General features: G+C 38.4%; 3 protein-coding genes across 11 annotated transcripts in view; 2 read left to right on the forward strand and 1 right to left on the reverse strand.

Annotated features, from left to right (window-relative positions):
- The window catches only part of TOM1L1 (target of myb1 like 1 membrane trafficking protein), a 52,843-nt gene extending 45,615 nt beyond the window's left edge, over window positions 1-7,228 (forward strand). For 2 of the 3 annotated variants that reach the window (XM_019945364.3, XM_073797493.1), the window contains 4 exons: window positions 2,024-2,129; window positions 2,565-2,646; window positions 5,842-5,906; window positions 6,501-7,228. In XM_019945364.3, coding sequence (XP_019800923.1) covers window positions 2,024-2,129; window positions 2,565-2,646; window positions 5,842-5,905 — 252 coding nt within the window. In that variant the 3' untranslated portion in view covers window position 5,906; window positions 6,501-7,228. Of the gene's footprint in view, window positions 1-2,023; window positions 2,130-2,564; window positions 2,647-5,841; window positions 5,907-6,500 lie in introns of those variants that run through there. The other variant, XM_073797494.1, reaches the window with a different exon arrangement.
- Window positions 2,181-15,610, reverse strand: COX11 (cytochrome c oxidase copper chaperone COX11). Of its 2 annotated transcripts, XM_019945365.3 has the most exons (4): window positions 15,229-15,606; window positions 11,864-12,019; window positions 8,446-8,571; window positions 2,181-8,054 (listed from the first exon to the last, which is right to left on the reverse strand). In XM_019945365.3, the coding sequence occupies exons 1-4, from the start codon at window positions 15,577-15,579 to the stop codon at window positions 7,872-7,874; spliced, it is 816 nt and encodes a 271-aa protein (XP_019800924.1). In that variant the 5' UTR covers window positions 15,580-15,606; the 3' UTR covers window positions 2,181-7,871. The 2 variants fall into 2 exon arrangements, with proteins under 2 accessions (XP_019800924.1, XP_019800925.1); XM_019945366.3 differs by lacking the exon at window positions 8,446-8,571 and having other exon boundaries at window positions 15,229-15,610.
- Window positions 15,611-15,642: 32 nt separating this feature from the next.
- The window catches only part of STXBP4 (syntaxin binding protein 4), a 190,617-nt gene continuing 179,980 nt past the window's right edge, over window positions 15,643-26,279 (forward strand). Inside the window, exon 1 of one of the 6 annotated variants that reach the window (XM_033848305.2) lies at window positions 15,643-15,737. The gene's annotated coding sequence lies outside the window, so the exon portion shown is untranslated. The remainder of the gene's footprint in view (window positions 15,738-26,279) is intronic. The other 5 variants (XM_073797492.1, XM_033848304.2, XM_019945363.3 and 2 more) reach the window with 5 other exon arrangements.

The raw sequence follows: 26,279 nt of genomic DNA on the forward strand, positions 1-26,279 counted from the left end.
GAAAGATGGTTAAGGATCAGAATTCCCTTAGAGCTGTTTATATTTGCCATCTCCACTTTCTTTCCTCCCATCCTCTGACAGACTTCAGACAAGTTCTCATTCCAGCCACTTTACTGGCAGAGCTCTTGTCAAGGTCACCAGAGACCTCCAGATTTACTAAATGTAGTCCTGCAATTCTCAGTCTTCATCTCACCTGATCAACAGCAACTGACAGTCAGTCACATCCTATTTTCTGCACGTGTGGCTTTCAGACACCACTCACTTTGGGTTCTTCTTTTGCCTCAGTTCTCCATCCCCTTTGCTGGTCCCTCCTCCTCTACTGGCCTTTCAGTATTGGAGACCCCAGGAATCTGGCATTCATTCCTCCATGGTCTTTTGGTCTCATGTCTTGAAATTCCATTCAGACTGACGACTTACAAGTTGCTGTCTCCAGACCTTATGCCTTCCCTACACTCAGAACTCACATTTCCACCTTCCACTTCACATCTCCTCTTGTTTTCTTTCAGTCCTGTCTCCCGATTTGCTCTTCCTGCTGTCTCCCCCACTCAGTAAATGACCACTATTTCAGGGGCTGAGGTCAAAAACCTTGAGAAATCATGCTTGACCTCCACCATTTTACCTCTACCTTCAAAATATATCCATTATCCAGCCACTTCTCACCACCTCCACTACCACATCCCATTTCAAGCTACCATCAGATGGATATTGCAGTGGCCTCCCTGAGTGTTGCCTTGCTTCAGCCTTCACCTTCCTCTCCACCCCCACCCCCATCACACAATCTATTCTTAAAACAGAAACCAGAGCAATCTTTTATTTTTTCATTTTTTTTTTTTTTTTGGCTGTGTCGGGTCTTAGTTGCAGCACATGGGATCTTTCGTTGCAGTGTGTGGGCTTCTCTCTAGTTGTGGCACACGGGCTCCAGAGCACGTGGGCTCATTAGTTGCAGTGTGTGGGCTCTCTAGTTGTGGCACATGGGTTCAGCAGCTGTGGCACACGGGCTTAGTTGCCCTGCAGCATGTGGGATCTTAGTTCCCTGACCAGGGTTCAAACCAGTGTCCCCTGGATTGCAAGACCAATTCTTAACCACTGGACCACCAGGGAAGTCCCCATGGCAATCTTTTTTAAAAGTAAAGTTTGTATTATGTTACCCATTTGCTCTAAAACCACCTGTGATTTTCTTCCTGACTCCATTTTACTCAGTAAAAGCCTGAAATGCTGCTCTGACCCCTCCCACTACCTCTCTAGCTGCACCTCTTGCCTCTCCAACTGCACTGGCCACCCCCCTGCTTCAGAGCATATGACCATATGACCTTAGCTAATCACAGGACCTGCATCAGAATCAGGGCTCTGCTCAGTGTCCCCAGTGGTGAGGCATTCCCTTGACTATGACTGTCAGAGAAATATCCCACCCCAGCCTCTCTTCTCCCATTACCCTGCTTTTTCCAGAAAGCACTTGATATCTGACACCTGTTTACGTTTGTTGATTGTCTGCTTCTTGAGGGTAGGGATTTGGCCTGCTTTATTTACTGCTTTATTTATAGAGCCTGGCATACAGTAGGTGCCCAGGACATACTTGTGAAATGAATGAAGAAAATTACAAGAAGAGATATTTCTAATTAAAACTTTAATCTTTAAGTCTTGATTTAATATCTTCACCTTATGCTTTTTTGTGGTTAATATTGTTTTTTGTCCTTTGAGGCCCAGGTTTTATTCAGTGTGGAACAACAGACTCTGGTCTGAGCCATACATTCCTGCTTCTTTTTTTAAAAAGCAACATTTTTTTTAAGTTTACATTTTATATGGGAAATGAGGTGCAATGGGCATGAAACCAGACAGAAAAGCAGTAAATTCTGTAAGGGGTTATTATCTTAAAAACTAAAATAATAGTTAATAATTACTAATTCTTATCCAGTTCAGAATATATGGTTCTTGGAATACTGCCCCTTGGAAGCCTAGGAATCTAAATTATAAAGTAAAGCTTAATGTAGAATGTTTATTTGAACGTACACCCTGCTCTCTTCAGTTTCCGGAATATTCAAATTCAGTATTACTACAGCCAGTTACTCTAAAGACCATTCCAGCAACACCATCAAACCAGACACCACCATCCCTGCCCAGCAATCATCCAGGTACTTGACACCTTATTATTTGCATCAAATAAGGAAACTTGTGAGAATATATGAATCTGCTAAAGATTTATTGGTAACTGAAAATAGATATACAGAGAGGAAAAATTAGAGTTCATTTACATTTTTAAGCTACATGAGATAAATTCAGGGCAGATACCATTATTACTGACATTAGGAGATTGTAAAAATGCTTGTGTTGCACTGAATATTGTATTTTGAGTGCTGAGGTAAATGAACCTGTAATCGAAGTTTGGAAACCTTTTTGTTATGTATAGATTTGTTGTACTTGGGAGTAGCATTGGAACACCAGTGTGCTTGTTTCTCGTTGTCAGTGTTTGTTAGGATCTTCTGTCAGAAGTCTAAGTCATAAAGAGAATATTAATTGTGTGTGTCTCCTCGAAAAGCACAATGTGTGTTTCTTTTTGTTGCTTACAGCGATGACAAAGAATGATTTCCAGCCACCCAATTACTACGAGGTAATGGAGTTTGATCCCTTAGCTCCTGCTGTCACCACAGAGTAAGTAATTTACAAAATGATTATCTTTTTTGTCTTGGTTCCCTTTGGTAGCAGAGCTAACAGGGCTTGGTCATACATTTAACTTTGTTTAGGTCTTGGCAGAAATCAATGACCTTATTTAAAAATGACTTGTGAGGTTTTCTTGGAGGTTGTTGCTCTTAATGGTCTTGTTATTCTCAGCCTTGTGACTAAAAAATAAAAATGCTGGGGTTGCACATTAAGAAATAACCAGAACCATCGTGTGCATTAGTATATTCCTTGTAGATGCCTTGGAGGAAAGTCAGGTTCTCTCCAGCTTGAGAAGGGCACTATTCACTGATTAGTGACATAAGTACCACATGGATGGGGTATTTTAGTTGTTCTTTGACTAATGCCAAAAAAGACTTCTATAAGAACTTGTTTTTAATCTTCACTACCTATGACAAGAGTGTGCTTAAAATGGATTATTAGTGTAAAAATTACTTTTTAACTTGGAATCCTTAAAGCAGCATTATTTTGTGATTTCATATTGGTCAGTATATAAAAATATTTATGGAATGGTAGGCTCCTTAGAGCTTTAATATACTTTGACTAAAGGTTACCCCCGAAATTGTTTAAAATGATTAAAGCAGGTTTATGGAAATCACTGTTTAGAAACTAGCAGCCTGCAGGCTGTTATCTTGCCTGCAGCTGTGTTTTGTTTGACCTGTGTGAATTTTAAATATGCATTTCAACACTAACTGCCAACAGTTAAAAAGTGGGATATTTCCAAAAATATCTGGACCTCTGGATTCTTTTCGATACAACAGCATTTTTACGTGTTAGCAATAGCTTGGGGCTGCATAGTAGCTGCCTCTTTAAGATGAGACAGCTTCTGCAGTCCACCAGGCCCCACCTGGCCCACTGCATACCTTCATCTGACCTGCCTGGCATGTGTAGGCATTTGAGGTTTTGACCCTGGTTTAAACCCTCAATGTAGTGATCTATTTTGGAATGATTTATGAACGAATCTTAATAGGCTTAGGAATTCATTAAATATTTTTTCCTAACAAGATTATGAAACTTTCCTAGGTCATTCTGCTTGATAAAGTATCAATGAATATATTAGTGGTTTAAGGAATTAGAAACTGGTTAAACTGGGTATGCTGTCTGGAAACCGGATGTTTTTATCGGTTTCTCTAGGCAAATAGGAAGCGGAAAAGTATATTATTATATTTTAGTTAATTATGAGATTGTTTTAAGTAGATGTGGTGGTGCAATAGATATTAAAGGTAAGAGAGATAGTAAGAAGCTGGAATTCCCTACCACTACAATTCTTACTTTCAGGAGGGTAGGGTGTCTCAATTTCTTTGAACATTCCATGAAATCCAGGGAACTTCTGCCTAAGGAAAAGCACAAAATCTTGCAGAAAAGTTCTGGGATATTCACATCACTAGTTGTCCATGAACCCCAGGTTAAGAATTTCTACTCCAGCAGAACAGAGAGTATAGTATTTATGAATATACATATACATATACATACACATGATTCATTCATTTGACAAATGACTGAACACTGTCTATGTGCAAGGGGAATTGATTGCTGCCTAATTTATCGTGTTAAAACTCATGGAGGGTAAATCTAGTATGGATGCAGAAATTAAATCAGCAGGCAAACATGTATTTACAGTTTGTGTTAATGGTATGAAAGATATCGACTTGACAGTGTATAACAGAAAGAACTGATTTAAATGAGGGTAGAGAAAGCCTGAGAAGTGACGTTAAGGTTAAGACCTGCAGTTTTTAGTGTGACAAGTTTGGGAATCAGTGTTGCAGGCCCAGGTAACAACTTATACAAAGACCCTGTGGGGAGAGAGTTTGGCACATTCAAGAAAATGGAAAAGCCAAGAGCAAAGAGAGCAACGGGGAACAACCTATTACCAGATGTGGAAATTGCAGTTTGGAAACAAAAAGGAGGGAGTACACAACTGTGGTAAACATTACTGAAGACAAACACTCAATAATGGACTAAGTAACAGGAAATCATTGGTGATTTTAGTAGAAGCATTTTGGTAAATCGATGGGGACAGAACCAAATTTCAGTGCATTAAAAAGTAAGAGATGAAGTAGACAGTAAGTGCACAGGTAACTTACATAGAAACTTAAACATGAAGGAATTGTGGAAAGTGGCCTGGGAGCTAGAGGATTACTGAGGTGATTAAGTAGACATGGGATAAAGGACTGTATTATTTTATAAAATGGGAGATGCTGGAACATCTGTGAATCCTAAGGGGTAGGATTTAGTAGAGAATGAGAGGCTGCAGTTTTAGGAAGGGAGATACCTAAATGAGTGAGGTGTTTGAGAAGCCTAGGGGTAGACAGATAGGATCATAGAAGTAGATGATGGTGCAGATGAAAACAGACTTGAAGATTTGGTGATGGAAGCATGAGGAGGTTTCCATATCCAGACATTTAATTTACTAAAATGTGAGGTTTCTGACTGAGAGGAGGGGCATCAGAGATTTGAATAGAGTGAAGGAGGTTGAAATACTTTTGTGGAAAACGAGAGACAAAACTTATTAGAAAAACATTAAAATTTCTGGACCATGCTGGGGCTTCTTGAGGTTAGGGATCATGCCTTCAATGTGCTGTGATTTTTATGAGATTTTTTTTCCTTAGCCATGTGTTGTTATACTGTATATATTAATGTCATATTTCTAGGTATAGATATGTTCTATCTACAGACATATGTAAGACAAATATAAAGAATTGAACAAAGGCTGTCATAGAAAGGACTATATACAAAGCACAAAGATGACAGTTATATGCTAAAGGTAGCTCAGGAGTTTGGACTGTAATAACATACGTTAAATAAGCTAGAATATTAATTTTTAATGTTTTTTATAAAGCCAGGGAAAGCTGAACAATTTTTGCTTTTTTTTAAATCAGGAAGCAAACTGTCCAAATTTTGAGCCATATTTCTCATTAAATTACAAGTAAAATGGTTACATGAGATACATATTTATAAGATGTACGGGAATAGCAGCATTAGGATCTAAGAAAGTTATAATGTAAGCTTCAGGACAGAGACCTTTGTTTTTATTTACTGATATAGCCTGATTTCCTGAACACCTAAAATAGCACCAGATTTTTAGTTAAGTTGTTGGCAGCTAAAAGCCAAAATAGTACATTGAAACTGATATATAACCCTTTTGCCATTATGGCTTGTTTGTTTCAGAGCTATTTATGAAGACATTGATGTTCACCACCACAAAGGAGCTCAAAGTCACAGTGACCGTTGAGGTAAAGGCTTCAACTTACGCAACTTACATTCCACATGATTTCAGTGTAACTGTCACTTTCTACATTTATTATTTACATTTTGTAAGGGCCATCACAGTCTGACACTCTGATGAGTGAGATATTATTACACAAGTTCCTCTGAGTCACTCAAATTGTAATGAACTATTGTTCACTAATGAAATACATTCTTTGTGACCATGTTAGCTAAAAATTATAAATCTTGGGAATGCAGAAGTAGGTTTATGGTATAGAAATGTTAATGCTAACAAAAACCGATGATCAATAAAAACTTCTTAGCACTAGAATCAGATGTGTCTTTTATGTGCAGTTAATACCTGTTAGCTGGGACTGGTAGAAGCCATTCATTGTTAGTCTAGATTGGTCTGGATTCTATTGCTTTACTAATCATTCCATTTATTTACTAATAAATGCACACAGCCACCAGTAACCTATTAACCTTATTTATTCCCTCCACACCTTCCCCCATGGAAGTAGTACATTCCCACCTTTCCTCTACTAGACTGTGGCTCTCTAGTTACAAGGAATGGGGAAAGAGGAAAAGATGGAGATGGTTGACTCTTCTTTTTATTCCAGGTTGAAGTGGATGACCAGCTCACTAGCAGCATTATGGGTGCCAATTCTCCTAAAGGTAGACCCTGTCCAGCTTTGAGACCCAGAAGTTAAGACCTTCCAGAACGTCAAAGCCACAGTGGAACATTTCTCCTCTGCAGTAATGAGGTTTAAACAGAAGAGTAACAGTTCCAGAGTAACATTTATGGCTCCTGACAGCAGCTCAAGCTTTATCTCAGAAGAACTTGGTTGTAACATATATTCACTTAAAACTTAAGCAGAAGAAAAATTCTTGGTACTGAGGCCAACCAGATTAAGTGTAGCACCTTATGTTTCAGACCTTCCTACATTTAGAAATCATCACAAGAGCTCGGATAAGAGTAGATGAAGACTTTCATTACAAAATAATTGTTAACAGATGAAAGCATGAAATGTGAAAAACTATTATTATTCAGGAAGAATACTGAGTGCCTTCATTTAACTAAAGTTGAATGTAAAAGTCAATTTGCACTTCTTTATAAATAATACTCTTGTTTAGGATTATGAATTGTAAAAGCCTTGATGATTGTAGTTTAATATTTCAGGTACCCTCAAGAGGTTACTGGATTCTACACTGTTTGCCTTTAAATATAATTCTTTATAACACTAAATGCTCCTTTTTTATTTCTTTTTGGAAAAAAGACTACTGGAAAACATTCAGAATAAATTGTACTTTGGTTTGTCATAAATTACTATTAAAACAGTTCAATACATCTTTTTTCAGAAGAACTCTGCTGTCAGTAAATCTTCACAATCCCACTTACATTTTAAAATTTGGAGACTTGGAACTATCACAAAAAATGCTACAAACCTACCGGATATACTTATGCATTTTATTTAAATTTCATGGTACTGAAATTTCAAAGTACTTGTTTAGTACTCTGAATGTAAAATAGCCCTAGATCCTAAAGGAAAAATACAGTCAAATTTGAAATCAGAATGTAATCTTTAGGCAAGCTGTTAGGGCTTAGTGATTCCTCTTCCATTTTGAGCTTTTAAAATAGTGACTGTTCATAATGAAAGTAGTAACCAACTATTCTAGAAATAATAATAAAAATTCATTGCTACAAGTATGAAGTGCTCATAATTTGAAAGGGGACCAGTGAATTAAGCTGAACCATCAAGTCCATGCCAACATATTTAAGAAACAAAGCAGTTTCTTCTAATACTACTTAAACTCTAAGTATGGTTTTGAACAGTTACACATTCTAAGTAGGGTAACTTAGTTGGGAAAAAAGAACCATAAGTATATAAAATGTAAAATAGAAGGCTTCACATTATTATAAATATTTCTCCTCTGAGAAGATACATGATTTTTCAAAAATCACAAATTTGAAGCAGGACTTAGTTCTGACTTCAATTATAGCCTGGAACCGGCAACTTATGCCCCTCCTTTGCTTCAAAAAAAGTATAAGAAAGAGTGATGAGATCAACATTCACCATTCTTGGATCTTCAGCAAATTCAGGATCAATGTAGAAAAATACCGGCATATCTACTTCCTCTTGTGGATTAAGCCTTTGTTCTTCAAAACAGAAGCACTAGAAGTTATAGAAAGGTATTCATTAATTAATATTTCTATTCTATTACCTATAATAGAAACTAATGCTTCATTTATTGGCTTTAATAAGCATTACTGTTAATTATAATCTTTAAATTCTGTAGTAGAATAACAGCATCTTTTATCTCAGATTGAGTTTTGCTTTAAGGATTGAGAATCAGCAAATTCTTCTAATCTTAAAAAAGCAGATATCTATATGGTTTGACTTTCAACCTCTGCATAGCTATTATAAGCAATGAAAAATAAAGTTTGAAGTTTAGAAGAAATGAACTTTAAAAAATTAGTACCTACTAAACAGACACAAATAGATTTAGTATCAAACAATTTCATGTACCTTTATCACATTCTGTAATGTCTGCATTTAGTTATACCTGTATTTTATTGAAATACTGTCCAGCTTCAAATGGTACCACATTGTATGTAGAAATTCCAATTACTGGTTTGTCAGTAGGATTCTTAGCTTTATAAAACGCCAGTGCAGTCTCCCCTGGCACTACCTGTTTTAAGGAAAATATACATTATCCTTAAATCTCACATGGCTCCTTTCCCTCCTAAATTAGTCATTATTATCATTTCAGACCATAATACCTCATTTAAACTAATGTTAAGGGTCAGCAAAATAAATTGTGAATACTACCCAAGAACATTTGATTTTCAAATGTTACTTGCATATGTCAGTGGAGAACCAATGTTCTCTTACGCATACTTAGATACGGATTGTCCTCTTGTATGTCTGAAGTCTTCAAGCAATAATCTGCAGATGAAGTTATTTAAAATGTATCCAACAAAGGAGGCAAGAAAATACAATGGAGAAAAGACAGCCTATTCAGTAAGTGGTGCTGGGAAAACAGGACAGCTACGTGTAAAACAATGAAATTAGAACACTACCTAACACCATACACAAAAATAAACTTAAAATGGATTAAAGACCTAAATGTAAGGCCAGACACTATAAAACTCTTAGAGGGAAACATAGGCAGAACACTCTATGATGTATAAATCACAGCAAGATCCTTTTTGATCCACCTCCTAGAGAAATGGAAATAAAAACAAAAATAAACAAATGGGACCTAATGAAACTTAAAAGCTTTTGCACAGCAAAGGAAAACATAAACAAGATGAAAAGACAACCCTCAGAATGGGAGAAAATATTTGCAAATGAAACAACTGACAAAGGATTAAGCTCCAAAATACACAAGCAGCTCATGCAGCTCAATATCAAAAAAACAAACCACCCAATCCAAAAATGGGCAGAAGACCTAAATAGACATTTCTCCAAAGAAGACATACAGATTGCCAACAAACACATGAAAGAATGCTCAACATCACTAATCATTAGAGAAATGCAAATCAAAACCACAATGAGATATCATCTCACACCAGTCAGAATGGCCATCATCAAAAAATCTAGAAACAATAAATGCTGGAGAGGGTGTGGAGAAAAGGGAACCCTCCTGCACTGCTGATAGGAATGTAAATTGATATAGCCACTATGGAGAACAGTATGGAGGTTCCTTAAAAAACTAAAAATAGAACTACCATATGACCCAGCAATCCCACTACTGGGCATATACCCTGAGAAAACCATAATTCAAAAAGAGTCGTGGGGCTTCCCTGGTGGCGCAGTGGTTGAGAGTCTGCCTGCCGATGCAGGGGACACAGGTTCGTACCCCGGTCCGGGAGGATCCCACATGCCGCGGAGCAGCTGGGCCTGTGAGCCATGGCTGCTGAGCCTGTGTGTCTGGAGCCTGTGCTCGCAACGGGAGAGGCCACAGCAGTGAGAGGCCCGCGTACCGCAAAAAAGAGTCATGAGCCACAATGTTCATTGCAACACTATTTACAATAGCCAGGACATGGAAGCAACCTAAGTGTCCATCGACAGATGAATGGATAAAGAAGATGTGGCACATATATACAATGGAATATTGCTCCATAAAAAAAAACAAAATTGAGTTATTTGTAGGTAGGTGTATGGACCTAGAGTCTGTCATACAGAGTGAAGTAAGTCAGAAAGAGAAAAGCAAATACCGTATGCTAACATATATAGAATGTAAAAAAAAAAAAAAGGTTCTGAAGAACCTAGGGGCAGGACAGGAATAAAGACACAGACATAGAGAATGGACTTAGGGACACGGGGAGGGGGAAGGGTAAGCTGGGACGAAATGAGAGAGTAGCACTGACATATATACACTACCAAATATAAAATAGACAGCTAGTGGGAAGCTGCTGCATAGCACAGGGAGATCAGCTCCATGCTTTGTCATGACCTAGAGGGGTGGGATAGGGAGGCTCAAAACGGAGGGGATATATATATATATACATATAGCTGATTCACGTTGTTGTACAGCAGAAACTAACACAACATTGTAAAGCAATTATACTTCAATAAAGATGTAAGAAAATAAAATGTGTCCAAGAACAAGCCAAGCCTAACTTCTTAACACTTATCCCTGAATATTATATAATTGACTAAAGATTCTTCTTATAAAAGGTTACCAACCTTAAACTTAGTTTACAACCAGAGTAAATTAAATGTAAACCAGAGTAAAACTAACTGAATAGAACTTTTATTTAACCAAAAAGCACTAATAGTTTTTTTTTCTTGAGAGAAAATAACGGATAAAATAAATTGCAAGGCTTTAAAGAAGTCAACGTAAAATGAGACATAAATAAAAAAAAAAAAAGAAATCACCGTCCAAAGGATGCTCTGTCGCATGTACCAATTTAGCAACTAACACCACTGTATACTACTGTGTGATTGCAACTAATATTCAGAACCATAATCTAGGGCTTCCCTGGTGGCGCAGTGGTTAAGAATCCGCCTGCCAATGCAGGGGACATGGGTTCAAGCTCTGGTTCGGGAAGATCCCACATGCTGCGGAGCAACTAAGCCAGCGTGCCACAACTACTGAAGCCTGCGCGCCTAGAGCCCATGCTCCGCAACGAGAGAAGCCACCACAATGAGAAGCCCGCGCACTGCAATGAAGAGTAGCCCCTGCTCGCCACAATTAGAGAAAGCCCGCATGCAGCAACAAAGACCCAACGCAGCCAAAAATAAATTAATTAATTAAAAAAAAAAAAAACCAGAAAGAACCATAACCTATAACACCCTCAAATCACTGAAGAGATTCAATGAAGCTTACTAACCTGGGGAAGCACTAATATTAATAGGGTTTTCCAATAAGAGTTACAATTAAGCTTTTCTGGCTATTCAGTTCATGAGATAATTTCAGTTAAATCCTCTAATCACAATTTTAGGAAACTTTTAAGGTGTATAATCTTTCTGAAATAGAACATGACTATTTAGCATGATTACTTCAAAGATCCTTAAATTTTTTTTTTAAGGGACAGGGATACTTCTGATGTAAATCAGTAAACTACTTTCCATTGTAACCAATGATTTTCAACATTTTTCTTGTATCATCTATACCTGAGGTAAAGTCAACTATAAAGGATGACAGCTGCTCCTACTGTCAAGATTAGTGACCAGAAAACTTCTTAGTGAATTCTTAATACGATTCTAATAAAAACATGACATTTTCCATAGTTCCAAACTGACTTATTATAATGCCATGTAACTTAAAAGTATATCCTGTTACATTAGGTCAGAATATAGGGCACTGTCAAAAAGTAGTCTGCAGGAATAAAAGGATTACAGTAATGGAATCTGTCAGTATTTTGAAATTAAGTTTAGATGAATGTTTCCTAAATTATGAACCAGTAAGCGATGAAAGAAAGGATTTTTACATTGAAAAAAGCAATCTTTTAAAAACTGCTTTAATCACTTACATATATTTCTGTTTGCTGAGGTCTAAAGTTCCACTGGAGACTTGCATGCACATCTGCATTAAAGGTGACTTTAATGATGCGATCCTTAACAGGTACCATGTTTTCAATTTGTTCTGATGCATGACCTGCTACTGCCGATCCTCCAAGTCCAGTAGTCTAGGAAAAGACAACAAGGTACAATATAATATGCTAAACAACAATACAGTAGTTTTAGGTGCTGATGACCTATTTATTGGATGAAACAAAATTTTAAAAACTATTTAACTTTAATAATCCAGTAGCAGCAAGGTTTATATACTATCACTGGCCGTTTCCTATGAATGTGCCAATGGTTTGACCACTTTTTGGGTGTCAAGGGCCTATACTGGTTAAAGTCGTATTATTCAGTAATCACTTGGTTATATGGCATGGTCAAAAATGAATCATTTGAAAGAGAGCGGACTCTCCACTGATAATAGAGCTCAGAATTTTTAGCTGAACTTTTCATTAAACATATATCCCCTTATTGTTAATATTTCATATCAACTATTATTATTAGAAATAAAATTTACCCACAACGCTGTCATTTCAATAAACTATTTAAATAATTCCATTTTTCCACATCCCTGTCTGGTCCTTTTTCATATCATAACTTTTAGAACACAGATTAGTGTGTAGCTTCACTTCTATAGTCTGCTTTCCTCAAGCATCATAAGTATTTTTCCATGTTGGTAAATATTTTTCTGTATTTTTTTGTATAGTACAGCTTTTATATATATATATTACCAGTTAATCAGAGAACCTGATCTCTTTGGCCACTGAATCAACTAGTCATAAGGCATCAAGATAATCTGTGATACTTCTTGTCTATCTTCATTGCCATTAATTATTTCCTTATCAGAGAAGCTTAAAAAAAATTATTCTTTTGATGCTTGAGGTTGCCAGAATTCTGGTCTCCGGATAATTAACCTGTTACTATACTAGGAAAAAAATACCAAACTTGAGGCTAGGGAAGACTCCCAGCAAAATATAGTATTACCATCTTAGCTTGTTACACAAGTCAAACAGCTTCACTCAGCTGCCATGCAATATAAAGTTACATTATAACCCTACAAGATACATCAGAGGGCAAGCCTTTATTTACTCTTGCTTAATAAACAAGTATATACTTCTCTTCAAGAGGGCTAAGTTTTAAGATGTTTTCCTGAAGAACCTGAGTCACTTAAATAAAGATTCCTGAATATTTTCTTTCTGACAGGCTGTCTTTGAATACAGATTCTTCAAATTAGTAAATGTGATGCTTTGAGAAATTAAACAATAGAAAAAGGCACTGAAAAGAAAATGTCCTGCGCTCCAGTTTAGTTCTGTCACTAGCTCTAAAAACTCACTAAATCTTACTTTCTTTGGGCTACACTTTCCATACTCATAAAATGAGCTCAGTGTATGAAGTGGTTTATATGATCCCTAATTTTTTGGCTCTAAAGTTTCATGGTTCCAAAAATAAAAGAGGTGCTCTTTTGGAAACGTCACTACTAAACATCCAACTATGATTTAAGTTTAGGATTACAAATTACAATTGTTTTTACTTTCCTGCCCTGCACTTTCACCCGGGTGCATGAAATATTGTCATTCACTTCAGTCTGGAGCAGGGTTTCTCAATCTTGGAACTAATGACATTTTGGAGAGGGTAATTCTTTGGGTTTTTTTTCCGTTTTTTTTGGTGGGGGTGGGGGAATGGATCCGCCCTCTGCAGTGTTGGATGTTTAGCAGCATCCCTTAGCCTCTACCCACTAGATACCAGTAGCACCCTCCCCCCCTCACTTCCCAGGTTGTGACAACCTAAAATGTCTTCAGACATTGTTAAATATTGCCTGAAGAATAAAATCAACACCCACCTTCCCCTGCCTACTCACCGGTGGTTTGGGGTGATCTACACTTGCTGTTTTAGATTCAGGTCTGCTTACGACTTAATCAACTGGTAGTTCTGGGATTCATGCTTGGTCCAGGCTGGCCTCTGATGAAAATTAATTCACATTCTACACTCATCCTCCAGAAATCAAGCTACTGCACTTTCCTACATAGATGCTGATATTAAGAGACTGAAAAGTCCTTCAGATTTCTGCTGTTTCAGCCATTATCGAAAATAAAGGCAAAAGTTAATCTTCATAAGGACAGGAGAAGTAAGCCAGGCATTAACAATAGTGGCAGGAAAGAGCAACTAACCAGTGATTCCCGAACTCTTCTGAGCATTGCAATCTTTAAAAAATTACTACTTCCTGACTCCCACTCCAAGACCTTCTGATTTAATTGGTTAGGGATGTGACCTGGGTGTCAGGATTTTGAAAAGCTCTCCAGGTGATTCCGATGTACAACAAAGTTTGGGAACCACTATCACTCACGCACTGAATGAACCCAATGTATAGCTCTCATTTATGTTTTTAAAACATAAATTCCTGACCCCTACCCACGTCTCCTAATCAGGATCTCTGGGGTACAGGAGCCCTGACATGTTTGTTTAAGAAGCCCCATGGGTGATCCTAATGCCCAGATAAAGCAGCAAACTACTGCCTAAGAACTTAGCAGAATATATATGAAATAGGTGAACTCTGCCTTTGCCCGCGGTTCTCAACCGTTAGCCTGCATCAAAATCTGCTAGGGAACTTATTAAATACAGACTGCTGGGCCCTGCCCCCAGAGTTTCTGATTCAACAGTTCTGCAGTCGGACTCAACAATCTGCGCTCAAGTTCCCCTTCCAGGTAATGATGCTGCTGCTAGTCCTGGGGTCTGCACTTTGAGAACCATTGCACTAGAGTTTCTTATCTAAAAAGGAGCCCTGTGTAAGGACATTACAGTTACATATTAACAAGGGGGAAAAGCCTCGAAGTCCTAATTCATGCTAGTTTGTATACATAAAAAGCTACTCCCAGTTTAACTACAAGTAGCAAGCACACTCCCATTTCCAGGGTTAACCTTTGCACAGAAACCATGGTTTCTGTGGTTCACAGAATTAATGTATGAACATAAATTACATTTTAAAAGCGGGCCCGTGTGTGAACAGCAGGAGAGTAAGGCAGATCGCTGGATACCGTAATACAGGTTGCAGACCTTGCCGGTGGTGTAGCTGAGATCGGGGAATTTCACTAGGCAGAGGAGTATAGGCACGATCACTATAAGAACTCGGGTTCTACCGGTAGCCTTGTCACCTTCTTAGTGACCCTGGGCAAGTAATTCACTTTCTAAGGCCTGTTTCCTTAGAAAGCGATTTTCTTTGGTAGATAATCTCGGACATCCCTCCAACACGGCACCGTGGAGCATCGCTGTCTAGGGAACTGCCCACACCCCCGCCCCTCCAGACGGGCCGCCCAACGGGCAGCGCAAGCCCTACCTGGCAGTAGAGCCGGTAAAGGGGCACGGCTGCGTAGGACGCCCCCAGCATGCCCACGGCCGCCGCGGCCACATACGTGAGGACGGTCTTGTTCCGCCGCCGCCAATCCTCCTCCTGTGCGCGCGTGAAGGGGTTAGTGCTCTTCGGCCGCCGCGGCGGCTGCACAGCCAAGCTCGGGCGCCTCCATGTCCCGAGCCGTCTCAGCTCCCTCTCAGCACCCCGTGTCCCGCTTCTCCCCGACCTGAGACAAGACTCTACCCTCTCCGCAGCCCTGGTCGGGTTTCCAGGGTGGTTCCAGGGCCACCCACAGAAAGGCACGCGAGCCCATCGCGTAACCCAGAGCCCTCCCATGGCACCCGGAAAGAACGCCCGCCTGTCAGAGGCCAGAGGCCAGATCTCGCGAGGCCTGCTCTGTCTCGCGATCTCTGGGTTGAGCCAGCCGCTGCCTTGGCTACGGGGCTCCTCAGGTGGCGGCGTCTGTAGTGGGGCTACGGAGGCCGGGTTGCCGGGTAAGTTCGCGTTTTGCTTCTTGACTGTTCCTCCCACTTTGCTTCCCTCCAGTCGCTATTTAAGTTACTTTTAGGAAAACGACTTGCGTTCTTCCGCGTGCTAGCCATCATCACGTGGGTTTGTGTCCCCGATCTTCCTAACCTCCAGCAGCCTTTGTCTAGACCCGGCGGAACCCAGCGGCCGCTGTCCCGCGCGGTCCTTTGACTGGGGTACTGTGGCCGTCGATCCGCTATTACTGCCCTGAACTCCGGCTCGAGGATCACCTCTCCCAGGAAGTCTTCCAGTTTTAACCACAGCCCACTCAAACACTTGAACATATACATTTTCCCAGCCCCTGGGAATCGGCTTCTGCTGCTCTGAAGTCCTTTAACCATTAGCCCAGTGAAAATTAACCAGTTCTGGGGCGGGAGAGACGTTGTCAGACTGGTTTTTTGAGATGATAGTGACCAGGATATGAGGATCATTTAAGGAAGGATTGAAGGAAATGGGGATGTTCATCTTGGAAAAGAAACGCATGGGGGATGTAATAGCTTTCTTCAGTTGTGCTACAGGACAAACTAGGACCTGCGTGGGGCGGACGGCATAGGCAATTTTGCTGTAATGGAAGAAAGAATCTTTCAAGGAACTATAAAGTAGAGGTTAAGAGCTCAGATTCTGAGGTTACAGCAGGTCTGCATTCATACCCGGGTCCTCACTATGGCCGTGTGTCCTTAGGTTATTTGGTCTTTTTAAAACTTAACGGCCTTACTTGTAAAATACGAATCATAACAGTAAATGAGAATATGCATGTAAGTAATTTTCACAGTGTAAACATTTAGTAAACATTACTTTTTTATTGCTAATGTCCAGAGCAGGTATAATTATCCCCACTTCATGGATGACGAAGCTGAAGTCCTGCGAAGTTAAATGACTGACTTTTGTCATTCAACATTTTATTTACTGTGCTCTCTTGTGGGCCAGACATTGTTCAACCTACTGGGCCTACAGCACAGAGAAAGTCAGAGAAGATCAGTTCAATTATGGAGTGTGTCCTTTCTACTGAGGGACTCAGGAGAAAACCAAGTAACAGACACATAAATAATGGAATTTCAGATAACAGTACAGTGTGACTGAAAGTCAAGAGGAAGGGAGGTAGGGCTTCCCTGGTGGCGCAGTGGTTGAGAGTCCGCCTGCCGATGCAGGGGGCACGGGTTCGCGCCCCGGTCCGGGAGGATACCACATGCCGCAGAGCAGCTGGGCCCGTGAGCCATGGCCGCTGAGCCTGCACGTCCGGAGCCTGTGCTCCGCAACGCGAGAAGCCACAACAGTGAGAGGCCCGCGTACCGCAAAAAAAAAAAAAAAAAAAAAAAAAAAAAAAAAAAAAAAGAGGAAGGGAGGTAAAGTAAGGTCTTTCTGAGGATGTGACATTTGAGCCTAGCCCTGAGTGATGATAAGGAGCAAACTACACAATGACAATTCCAAGTCATGCCAAGACCCCTAGGCAAGAAAGAGCTACTTACCACTGAAGAACAAAAAGGAGGCCATCTCTTCCTAGCCTTGTGAGCAGGGAGAAAAGTGGTAGGAAATGGGTCAGCGCAGGTATACTGGGGCCAGATAATACAGAGCCTTATAAGCCATGTCCAAGCGTTTGTATTTTATTTTAAAAATAATACGAAGCATACAAGTGATATCTGATTCACATTTTTTAAAAGATATTGGTTATGGTGTGGAAAAGGGAAGGGAGCAAAAAAGAAAATAGAACAGTTAGGAGGCAGTTGCTGTAGTGCAGGTGAGTGATGATGGTCACCTTGAGAGAGTAACTGATTAACTGTGGTCACAGGGCCAGAAAATTAGAAACCAAAAAAAAGAAAAAGGAAAAAAAAAGTATCTTCTTTCTTTTCTACATTTTTTTTTTTGGTGTGTTAGTTTCTGCTTTATAACAAAGTGAATCAGTTATACGTATACATATATCCCCATATCTCCTCCCTCTTGCGTCTCCCTGGCACCCTCCCTATCCCACCCCTCTAGGTGGACCCAGCACTGAGCTGATCTCCCTGTGCTGTGCGACTGCTTCCCACTAGCTATCTATTTTACATTTGGTAGTGTATACATGTCCATATATACACTACCACTCTCTCACTTTGTCCCAGCTTATCCTTCCCCCTCCCCGTGTCCTCATGACTTTTCTACTTTGACACGAAAATTTCAAGATTCTCTGATTCTACAGACTTATTCCTGTGTTATGAGAATGTTTGAAAATTTTTTTCATCTGTATCTACCTTAGTTCTTATACCAGATTGTCATCTCTTTCAGGACAAGACCTGTCATATTTTAAATTCCTTACAGCATAGACTCAAACCCTGTGCAAACATTAATGTCACTGAAACCAACAAAACATTCCCTTTGACTATTCTTTTTTTCCAGGCAACCATTCCATGTAGCAAGAGGTAGCAGCATAAATATGTCACTAATAATGTCTTTGTTTTGTACTTTTATTTTGTTGTATAATTGCAAATGAAATTACTCTTTTCCAAGGTACAGTAATCTCGATAGCAATAGAGCAGTGTTGGCTGCAGTTCTTGTGAGTCTGAGTGTGCTTGTGATGTTGCATAAATCATTATGGTAACTAATGCTAAGTAATGGGTTCTACCATGAATGGAATGGGAGCAACTCAGGCAAGGCTAGTACAACCCTGTCCTGCAAGTAGAGATGTTGATTACAAACTTAAAACATCAGGGGCTGGACTGACGTTTCAGACTCAGCATCTTTTATTTGTAATATCATTTTTAGCAGTAAATAATTGAACCTTGTGAACACTTTCTAGTTAGCTATGATCATGTTCAATTTTACATAGTAGGTAAAATACGTTGTTATTTTTCATACAAACCATTTTGGGGGATGGAGGTGAGTGAAATGGGTGCAGGTGGAAAAAGAAGGAAAAATGGGAAAAAAACCTGATAGTCACAATGTTTTCTTATCTGATTATTGGTTTTCAGGCTTTCTGACTTAAGGATTATAAAGACGTATTGTTTTTAAAATTTGGTTTCTGGGAGTTCCCTGGTGGTCCAGTGGTTAGGACTCAGTGCTTCCACTGCAGGTGGCATGGGTTCTATCCCCGATCTTGGAACTAAGATCTTGCAAGCCGCACAGTGTGGCCAAAAATAAAAAAAATTGGTTTATAATTACATTTTTTTAGTATTTTTGATGCATAAGTTAAGGACATTGCAATGTAAATCTTAATATGTTAGCCACTGAGCTGTATTTCTTAGCTGACTGCCTAATAAAGCCATTTAGATCCATTTGGCAATTTGAAGTACCTAACAATTATTCCAACAGTACTAACAACTGTTTATTTGGTAGGTATTTATTGCAGTGCTTTCCTTCTACCTAAAAGAGGAAGAGTAATACATTTGAGTAAATAGTAAGAACAAATGAATTGTAGTTTGCCTGAGAATAGACTGGATAATCACTGTTTTCCAATTAGTACACAATAATGGCATGAAGTTGCTGCAGTGAGTCTTGATATCCTAGTTTTTTTATTTCTGTGCAGCTTCCTTTATTTTTTTTTTTGATATGAAAACAAAAAAGTAATTGTTTATATTAAATTATCATCATGTAGAATCCACTTTAAAAATGTGGAAATATTTGCAGATTTAATTTTTATTGGAGTGTAGTTGATTTACAATGTTGTGTTAGTTTCAGGTGTACAGCAAAGAGAATCTGTTATACATACGCATATACATATATCCACTCTTTTTTTTATTCTTTTCCCATATAGCCTGGCAGCTTCCTTTAAACCACATGTTTGAGAGGCTACTCCATTTAAAAAATCTTGAATAAGTTTATGTGATTGACAGATAAGGTGAAATGAAAACAGAAATTATTCATCAGTAGAAGGCATTTATTTTTTTCAAGTAACATTTATCAAGATCAGGGCCAGCTTCATCGGTATGTGACCTGTGCAGTCAGTCACACAGGCCTTGCTCACTTAGTTGGACCCTGTACTTGGTTTAATCCTCTGCTGTCACTTTCTTGAAATTGTTAATAATTTTTTTTTAACAAAGGGCTTCGCATTTTCATTTTGTACTGCCCCCTTCCCCCAATTGATTATATCCCAAATGAACTGACTGACATTCTGGCATAATTCAGGCTAGGGTATAGTCAGACTACCTAGAATAAGCAGAAGTTAAAGAGATAAGGCAAAAGGCAAATTCAGATCTCCTGAGAACAGTCAGGTTGTACGAAATAAGATCAAGCAAAAATTCTTATTTCTTACATGACGCCTAAGACTCTAAGTACTCTAGACCCTGCCTACTTCTCTCTAACTTCATCTCCTCTCTCTCCCCATTCGTCATGCTCCAGTCACACTTATTTTGTTCTGTAAACATCCCAAATTTTTTGCTGCCTTGAGATGTTCTCTGCCTGGAATACTTGGTACCTCAGTTTTTTTCCCTCAGTTTTTCTCCTGGCTGACCTATTATTTGGATCTTACATGGAACTCTAGTACCCAGTCTAAATTAGCTCTCCTTTGTCCAGTCACATATACCATATCACCTTTCAGTATCTAAAATCTAGTTCACGTTGTTTCCGTTTTTGTTATTTTTCTCCCAGCGCTAGCATGTAGATGCCATAAAAGCAGAGGCCTTGTCTTTTTTGGCATAATATCATAAGTATTTAGCACAGTGCGTGAACATGATTGTACTGAGCCAGTGATTGGCAAGCAGAAGGCAGTCAGGTAGTCTAAGGAAACTTGTGAGAGCAGTGAGCTGTTGGTCTGATGAAGATCTTTCAAGATGCCCAGAAAAAAAAAAAGACGAAGAAGCCCAGGTCTCCTTCTTTGAAGCAGTTTTCCGTTGTTTCCCACTGGGTTGTGCTGTGGGTTACAAGCAGATGCTATTCATCCACCTCCAAGACAAATGAGTAGCATTCCTGACCTGCTTAGATTCTTGAAAATCTAAGAAAAAAATGTACCACCAGGGGGAATATTGCCTTTGGGTACAGAATCAAGAAGATAGTAAAATAACCCTTTGGCCGATTTTTTATATCTTGATTTCCTGAAACTTTAATGCCATTTTAAAAGATCAGTTAAAGTCTAGCCCAGGGAAGGGAGTCATACCTGATTTTTGCCGATGTTCTTAAACAACCCTAGGATTATATAAATAGCTAATGCTGTCTTGAAGAATTTCTGCTGTCATAAGGTGTACAAGTTGTCACAGTTCCTAAACACTGTCATTTTCTTATATGTCTGTTTCTTCAAGTATAATACTGAATCTATAGGTCTAACTTTACAATAAGCGATATTGACATTTTTAATATTAGTTCCAGTGAATTTATAAATAGGAGGCATTTCTAATTTGTCAGTCACAGAATTCAGACAGATAACTTATTGGGTAGCCCTCCTTCTCCCTTAAAATGACCTTAATGTAAAATTTCACTGTTTCCTAAGAAAAAGCCTCCTTGTTCTCCTTTTTTTCTTTTTTTTCCCCCTTTCTAATGACATAAGCATAAGCTGTCACACTCAGTAATGAACTAAAGTTCCCCAGTCACTTGATTGAAATAATCTGGTAAGTCTTCAAAGACATTTAGATGTATATGACTCGATAGCTTCTGACAAAGCACCTTTCTCATGTGCTTTTTAAGATGATGATGGGAATGATGATGATGATGATGATGATAATGATGATGATGGAGGAGGTGGAAGAGGAGGGAGAGGGGAGAGACTGTTTGGGTTTAGTATTAAGCCAATAAATCTCTCCTCCCCTGTTACAACACCTGTCCTTTGTCTCTTCTGTTTACCATTTCACTTTAGAGGAACAACTAAAAGACACTAGAGTTCCTTGGCAACACAGCTTGTTAAGAACTTTGAATTAGATATAAAAATACTTTGTCGGGCTTCCCTGGTGGCACAGTGGTTGAGAGTCCGCCTGCTGATGCAGGGGACACGGGTTCGTGCCCCGGTCCGGGAAGATCCCACATGCCGCGGAGCGGCTGGGCCCGTGAGCCATGGCCGCTGAGCCTGCGTGTCTGGAGCCTGTGCTCCGCAACGGGAGAGGCCTCAACAGTGAGAGGCCCGCGTACCGCAAAAAAAAATAATAATAATAAAAATAAATAAATAAATAAAAATACTTTGTCAAGGGAGGATGAGAATTAGGTTCTTGCTTATAAAGCTGTTATGAGTCTATTCTAGAGTTATTATTTTAATCTTTGTAATGATAACTCAGTAAGTCTTCTAATTAATTGTCTATAAGCTGTGAGTATGTGTATATGTATTGAAGTGTTAAATAAGATGCACTTGGATATAAACGAACATATTGCAGTTACACAATTTTCAACTAAAATGTAATATATGAATTGGGCCTGTTTTTCCTTCAACTAGTTTACTAGTAACATTAAAAAATAAAGACATTAAATCATGTGATAGAATTTGGGGTGAAAGAGATTGTTTTCTAGAAGATTTTACTAAGTTTTCCCAAAACAGTTTTTATCCTTTCAAAATAATAGGTGTTTTAAAAGGCATTAAGTTAATAGAAAAAATATCAAAATGCCTAGGAATTAAATAAATAAGAAATGTGCAAGACCCATATGAAGACACTTTAGAACACTGCAGAAGGTCACAAAAGAAGACTTGAACAAAAGGAAAGATATGCCAAGTACTGTGACAGGAAAAATCAAAAAGATAGATACCAGAGCTTCCTCAATCAATTTGCAAATGTAACGTGATTCCCAACAATTAGCTTTTTTTAAAAAAAAAAACAAGGAGATTTAGATGTTAATGTGTAAAAATAACCAAAAATAGCCAGGAAACTTGGATGAAAAAGAGCAGTGAGGGGGGTATTGTCCTTACCAGATATGAAAACATATTATAGAGTGTCTATGATTAAAATAAAATAGTGTTGGTACATAAATACGTAGAATAACAAATGGGCCAGAATAAAAATGTACTGTAGTAGACCCAAGTACTTATGAGATCTGGTGTATGATAAAGGTTGCATCTCAAATCACATTTAATAAATGTGGTTAAGACAACTGAGTGATCTTCTTGGGGGAGAAAATAAGAGTTGGATCTGTACCTTATACTGTAGGTGGTTTCCAAATGGATCAAAGATTTTAGAATGAAACTGTAAGAAAATATGAGAGTTCTTTGTAACTTTGTGGAGTCGGCAAGGACTTTCATTTGACTTAAACCAAAAATCATAAAAGAAAAGATAAATTTAGCCACAAACTTTTGCATAACCAAAAAAAAAATCTAAGAACAAAAGGAGGAAGATATACTTACAATCCTTAGTGCAGACAGAGGAATAATCTCCCTAGGATTTAAGAACTAGAAAATAGACAGTAAAAAGCTAACAATGAATAGGAAAATTGGCAAAAGATAGGAAAACACAGTTCACATAAAAGGTTCTGAAAGCATAAAAAAAAATGCTCAGCCTCACTCAGACTACATTAAGATACCATTTTCATCAATATGACTGTCAAAATCCAAGTAATGTAGTATACCATGTTGGTGAGGATTTGGAATACCAGGCACTATTATTGTTGGAGGCACTATTATTGATGGATTGAAAATAGTACAACCCTGATGGAGAGCAGTTTGGCATTTTCTGTCAAAATAGCAAGTGTGTATAAACTCTGATTTTTGTAAATTTATCTTACAGATAGATTTGTACATGTGTAATGTGACCTATATATAAAGGTTTCATTATAGCAATAGCAAAAAAAGTGAAACAATTTAAATATCTATCAATAAGGGAATAAATAAATATGGTCCATCCATAAAATGGAATACTATACGGCTGTGAAAATAAATTAGTATGCTATGTAAAAATATGAAAAGAATTCCAAGTTATATATTAAGTTAAAGAAAAAAAGAAACAGGTTGCACAGTAGTGCATATAGTATGCAGGGCTACCACACACTCCAGAGTACCTGTTCACATCAGAGTCTGTATGACCCATACAAACCCTCAGGATTGTACAGTGTACAACCTGAACAGCTGGGTGCTTTGTGCCTGATTGTAGCTACTTTCTGCATCAAAAAAATGTAAAGGAATCAAATATTTATTTATATTTGTTTACTTGTATATAAAAGAACTAAAAGGATTCACAAGAAACTAAAACAGTAGGTACCTAAGTGTGGAAATGGTGTGGAGCTGGATAGGACAGAGATATGCATCCATAATATATAACCACATTGGAATGTATTAACTATTATTTAAATTTTAAAAATATAATGTTTCATATGGCATTATTATAGTTTAATCAAGTTAACACTTACCATCATTTCTGTCAGATGTTTTTATCCCTTTCCCTTTTATATTCTCTATTTTTGGTCTGGTAAAAAGAACTAGTTTTAGAAAATACTGAATGTCGTGTCTCTGAGAACATAAATTATTAAGTCTGTTATTCAGACATCATGTGCATGATAGGCAGATTTTTATCTGATGAGATTTTTAATTGTATGGAATGAAAGCTTCTAATGCAGTCATAAGAGAGTTGTGTATCAAAGTAAAGCTCTAATTTAAGTTTTCCAGAATAGAGTCAGCTTATAAAACAAAATATTTTCCCCCAATGTTCCACTGTCTCTGTTTTTGCTGACCTAACCTTTTCCCCCTATGAATCAGCAACCTAGAAAAACAAAATATTTTCCTTGAATAGTCGTATTTTTAGTAAAAGAATAGAATATTTTCTTTGTGTCATTCATTAATACTGTGAAGTTGGGGGATTGGGGTGGATGTGTAACATTACTAGAACTCCTATCAATTGAGAACCTTGCTCGCTTGTATAAAGGAAGGAGTAGGAAACAAGCAAAGGAGAGGGAAGGAAAAGGCATTTTATGATTTTTAAGGATATGATAATGGATACCTTGTTCATGTGGAGAGGAAAAAAAAAAGGCTGATGTTTGAATAGATAAGATTAAACCCATTTCATTATTGTAAAGAAGTTTAATCAGTAGTATCATCTTCATAGGGACTTCCCTGGCGGTCCAGTGGTTAAGTCTCCATGCTTCCACTGCAGGGGGCACGGGTTCAATCCCTGGTTGGGGCGCTAAGATCCTGCATGCTGCGTGACACAGCCAAAAAAAAAAAAAAAAAAAAAAATAGTATCATCTTCATAGAAGAGAGACAGCATTAATTAACACTCTCTTATCCTACTTTGTTGGAGGATGACATTTTTCCACATAAATTAATTTTCCAGTGTCCTGTAGCAGAAAAAGCTTGTGTTTGGAGCCAGGCAGAACTGGATTCAAATTCCACTTTATAACTGTTTAGCACTGTGGCCATGAGCAAGTCACATAGCTTCTCCATTAACTGATTTTCTCTTATGTAAAATGGGTTAATATTACCTGCCTTTTGGGGCTCCTCTGAGGATAAAATCCTCTAGTATGATGCCTGGCTGTGTTGCTGTTTCATGACGACTCCTCCATTCTGGGTTAGATGGCCTTCCTCCATGCCCCCAGCACCCTGCGAATACCAGTCAGAGCACTTAGCACACTCCTGATGTCTGTTTATTTGACTGTCTCTGGGGAGAGACTCTTTTCTTTTTATCTCACCTCTAGCACTTAGGACAATGACAGGTATGTTAGGTGAATGAAATAATTTAAAAACTGAAATTTCATTTTAATAGTTTGAAGTAGAAAAAAAATTAAATGACACTATATGGAATCTATTATAGAATTTAACAATGACATATCCATTATACTTGGATATGTTCCATGACCTGGGGACCCAGTGCCCAGCTAAGACAAATCACTACTGCATGGGGATCTTACTCACTTTGGTAACACTGTGAAGACAGCCCAGTTTTTTACATCTCCCTTAATCCTTTGCAACTCTTTTAGCTAGGTGTTATTATTCCTACCTTAATATGAAGAGATGCCAGGAGGTTAGGTAACTCTTCTAAGGCTGTATGGCTAGCATATAGTGGTATTGCCATTTGAACTCAGCTTTTTTTTACTTAAAGCTAATGAATTTTTCAGGATATTAAATAAGATAAATACACTTGAAATACTTAGCACAGTGTGTGACACATGGTGCCAATAGATGGTAGTTGCTATTATTATTGTTATATCAAAACTTCCTCACTGAAGATTTGGGAATCTGCTCCATTCTGCTATATTATTAAAGCAGTCTATAATGAACTTATAAAAACTTACTTTTAGAATTGAACTCTCTTCTACCACTGCATTAGTCTTGTGGACCACTGCAGCAGCTCTTGACTCTGAGTCATTACTCTGTCAAGCCCTAGGATTGTAAGCTCTTCCCTCAAGTTTCCCCTCCTTCCCCCATGGGGTACTGAGTAACCTTCTTGCTTCCTGGCCATCAGACTCTTGCTGCTGACAGCGCTTGGTGGCTTCATTTCCCTGCTACTGTTGATCTGTGTGCTCCCACTGTTTCTGTTGCTTGCTACCACAGAGGCTGTGAAAGTTGAAGCAGGTTTTTAACACCCAGACCAGTGATACAATTCTGTGTTAGGATCCCAGAAGGTTGTCGGCTCTTTCTTCAGAGTCCATTTAATTTATTGACAGAAGAATCTAGGATTTCTCTCACATAAGTAGTTGGAGAA

This window comes from Tursiops truncatus, chromosome 20, assembly GCF_011762595.2.
Source record: "Tursiops truncatus isolate mTurTru1 chromosome 20, mTurTru1.mat.Y, whole genome shotgun sequence".
NCBI classification, from domain to species: domain Eukaryota; kingdom Metazoa; phylum Chordata; class Mammalia; order Artiodactyla; family Delphinidae; genus Tursiops; species Tursiops truncatus.

Coding starts and splice junctions, on each gene's coding strand:
- COX11 (XM_019945365.3), bottom strand. CDS start 15,579: ATGGGAGGGCTCTGGGTTACGCGATGGGCTCGCGTGCCTTTCTGTGGG. Junction 12,020..15,228: donor TTTACCGGCTCTACTGCCAG/GTAGGGCTTGCG, acceptor GTCTTTTCCTAG/ACTACTGGACTTGGAGGATC. Junction 8,572..11,863: donor CTCAGCAAACAGAAATATAT/GTAAGTGATTAA, acceptor TCCTTAAAACAG/GTAGTGCCAGGGGAGACTGC.